Here is a 3,299-nt window from a genome sequence, read left to right on the forward strand (position 1 = left end):
AAACAATTTCTAAATAAAATGAATTTTAATAATTGCAATAAAATTTTTATTTCACATTTTACAATGCAAAGTAAATAAATAAAAGTGAAGTAAATCTAAATAAAAGTTTTAAATAACAGTGTGGTATCCCATATCTAACTCTGCATAATTGACAGAAATTTGTCATTCCAATTTTTTTTTTTCACTGATTAAAGGGTGCATGAAGCACCCACGGCGCCCGAAACTGCCCCCGATATATCGGTTGATAGTGATTATAATAATAATGCAGGATGAAGAAAAGTGCAAACACTGAAGGCGTTTAGCTTTTAAAAATAATCCGACGTCGATGACGTTACTATTTTTTTAATTATAAAATTAAAACCCTTATAAAATCTGTTTACACAACATTTATATTTTTGCAATCAAATATTGATTTGTTACTAATTTCAACAACACTTCAAATTATTAAATTTTAATTCGCCTTCTGTAAATCAGCTCTTAGTTAATGTGCGACACAAATAATTACTTTGTTGCGTTGGAAACCTATAGAAAGTGTTTATATTAATTAAGTGTTTATTTTAATCATTTTGAGTAAATACATTTATTAATTTACTCGATTACAAAGGTAACAGCACGAAATCATGTATCCTAGCCGATGAAACCTTCGAAGGAATGTTTGTTGATGTTTGTGACCCAAAAGATTTATTGCTGCGGTTTGAGTTTAGCCCCTTGCTAGCCGGCCGGGTTTATAGGGGTGCCATTCTTTTTGCTCGTGACTGTACCTTGCTGATTTTAATTTAAGTAAGTTCTGAACAGAAATCTTTTTTTCTGCTTCGTATACCTGCAGAACTGACACATGATAATTTGATCCAGAAAATTGTCTGTACGTCCCAAATCTAGCCTCCAAATTATCAGTCTGATATTTTCCGGGTAGTACGTATGTTATACCTGGCAAATTCAAACTAAATTTAATGAGTTCTATTAGTGAAGAATGGTATGAGTCAAGGATAAAAAAGTATCAGGAGTTAGACGCTGAGACTCTAAACAGGAGGTTAAGGCCATCCTTAACCCCTCCTGATTATCTCATTCCAACAGAAATTTTATAGGTATGATACTTTACTTCCTTAAAACTTTGGAACAGCTTCTATATAACAAACGAGTAAAAGGGTGAATTCAATTGAAAACTTCAGAAATAGGAAAAAAAGCTTTCGTATTGTTTTTCGTATTGACTTTCGATTTTGATCTGCGTGTATTGAAACACGGGAGTGTTTGGAATACTTGTTTTTTAATAAATTAATGCAACACTGTATTCAAAATGTAAATAAATCTTCAGAATTGTTAAAAAAATATGAAATATTAATGCAATTTTACTTTTTAGTAAGACACCCTGGATATAATTATTTTATAAAGATATCACACAATTAGAGAAAATTATTATTACTGTTATTAATAATAATAAAAAAATAATTCATTTCTTCGTACGAGTAAAATTTTCCGTTTATTAAATAAAGTAACTTCAATGTCAATATAATAATGTTAGAGTTTTTATCACGTTTTATTAAAACGATGTATCAAGTTCATTTCAGAATGAGTCAAGAAAACGCACTATCAAATCTATTATTTCGATTTGGGCAATTTTGTGCCATTTGTGTTCCAAATATCACAAGAAGAAATTCTAAAGTACCATGTTGGTACATTCTGTATACTATTGGAGTTATAGTAATTATTTGCTGTTTATGTATTTGGTCTATTTTCAACAAATTGATTCAATTTCGAAGCTACAGCTATTTTAGTGTGTTTGTGTTTGATATTGTTACAATTGTAACACTAACATCAGTTAGCATCTTGGTAATTGTGAATGCAGTTTTTGTCAAGGAGAAACGTATAAGAGCGCTTGTAATAAAATTATCAGAGATTAAAGAAAATGGGAAATTTGCAAATAAACAAACAAAGATTGCAATTATAGAACTTGTAGCTGTCCATTTAGTGTTAAGCTTTTTGTACAGTTATGATTTGTTTTCTAATGGTATTAGTTTTGGTTGGCACGCTTATATATTTGATGTGCCAAATTTTGTCAATGAATATATCATAGCCATTGAAGTTTTATACATTTGCAGCTACACTGTTTTAATAAGACGTATAGTATCAGACTTGAATACGTCTTTAATCCATTTGTTGCAAAACACAGATAAAGAAATTTTGAAAAAATGTCAAGAAATGAATATCAAGTTATGCAATGTGATTGACGAGTTTAATGAATGTTTTGGATTGCAAATTTTAGGAATTCTGTTTGTTGGTGTCATTTATACGACTTACACAATCTTCTTGTTGTTAATTTATGGCAGTGGAAGTGTAACACCAGAAAATGACGTCAGTGTTATATACGTTTTGATTTTATATATCCTCGTGTCGCTTTTATATATGGTAAAGTTTCAATTTGATCGTCATTTGAGATTTATTTAAACTTTCAGATATTTGGAATTATGATAACAAAAGCTTGTGTGTCAACAAGCAATCTTATACAACGCACCCCAAATATTTGTTACAAGTTGCTTTCCAATATTAGTATATTTCCAAAATCTTCCAATGATCAATTGTTGCGAAAAGAATTGATACTTTTTGCTGAACAATTGAGTCAAAGACAAGTCATGTTTCAAGTGGGAGGGTTTTTAAATATTAACTACGGGACTTTGTATTCGTTGTTTGGGTCCACGGCAATGAATGTTATAATTCTGCTGCAATTTCAAAAGCAAGGAAAATATAACTAATTTGATTGCTGACATCGGTTGCAGCATAAAATGACTCATTTACTCGTACTTAATTAAGAATAGACAAATTTTAGGGTTTATAAAATCAAAGTTCATTTAAAATCTTAAGTTTTTTTAATGCAATCTGGACTTTTACAATAAATCAGTATGTATAGTCAGTCTATTCCCATAATTAAAATCACTTATCAAAAATCAAACTGTTGTGTGTTTGCAGAGGATTGGAAATAAGAAGATTGTAGTTATCACTAAATAAACTTTTATTCTTCCAACTACTATAGTAATACCACTATAGTACATGTAGAGTGGGCAGAAAGATATATCGTGTTTACAACCTTTTATGGGTTTGATTCTTTAATAAGTTTATGGCCAACCCAACATAAAACTAACCAGCACCATTCTTAGCACGCTCAAGGTTGGTCAAAAACGCACTCTAAATCTGTTTACCTTCTTTTATTGGTGTCTACAAATGATAGTTTGCGGTTAGACCTTTATAAAAATTAGTGAAAGTTAAGTATTGGACCCAGTAAATTCAATTTACTGTCAGTTTTTTAA

The 3,299-nt window shown here is 30.1% G+C and overlaps 1 protein-coding gene across 1 annotated transcript; it reads left to right on the top strand.

The window, feature by feature from the left end:
* The first annotated feature begins 1,566 nt into the window (after nucleotides 1-1,566).
* Nucleotides 1,567-2,747, top strand: LOC123011372. The gene is made up of 2 exons (XM_044408775.1): nucleotides 1,567-2,403; nucleotides 2,451-2,747. Exons 1-2 carry the CDS (start codon nucleotides 1,567-1,569, stop codon nucleotides 2,745-2,747), a joined length of 1,134 nt encoding a protein of 377 aa, XP_044264710.1.
* The last annotated feature ends 552 nt before the right edge of the window (nucleotides 2,748-3,299 follow it).

This window comes from Tribolium madens, unplaced genomic scaffold, assembly GCF_015345945.1.
Source record: "Tribolium madens isolate multiple individuals breed KSU strain unplaced genomic scaffold, Tmad_KSU_1.1 Scaffold_19;HRSCAF=116;Tcas5.2_LG9, whole genome shotgun sequence".
In the NCBI taxonomy this organism is placed as follows: Eukaryota; Metazoa; Arthropoda; class Insecta; order Coleoptera; family Tenebrionidae; genus Tribolium; species Tribolium madens.

Bases quoted from the DNA above. Each gene is read 5' to 3' on its own strand.
- LOC123011372 (XM_044408775.1), top strand. From the start codon at position 1,567: ATGAGTCAAGAAAACGCACTATCAAATCTATTATTTCGATTTGGGCAA. The intron at 2,404-2,450 runs GTAAAGTTTCAA...TTAAACTTTCAG, and splicing joins TCGTGTCGCTTTTATATATG to ATATTTGGAATTATGATAAC.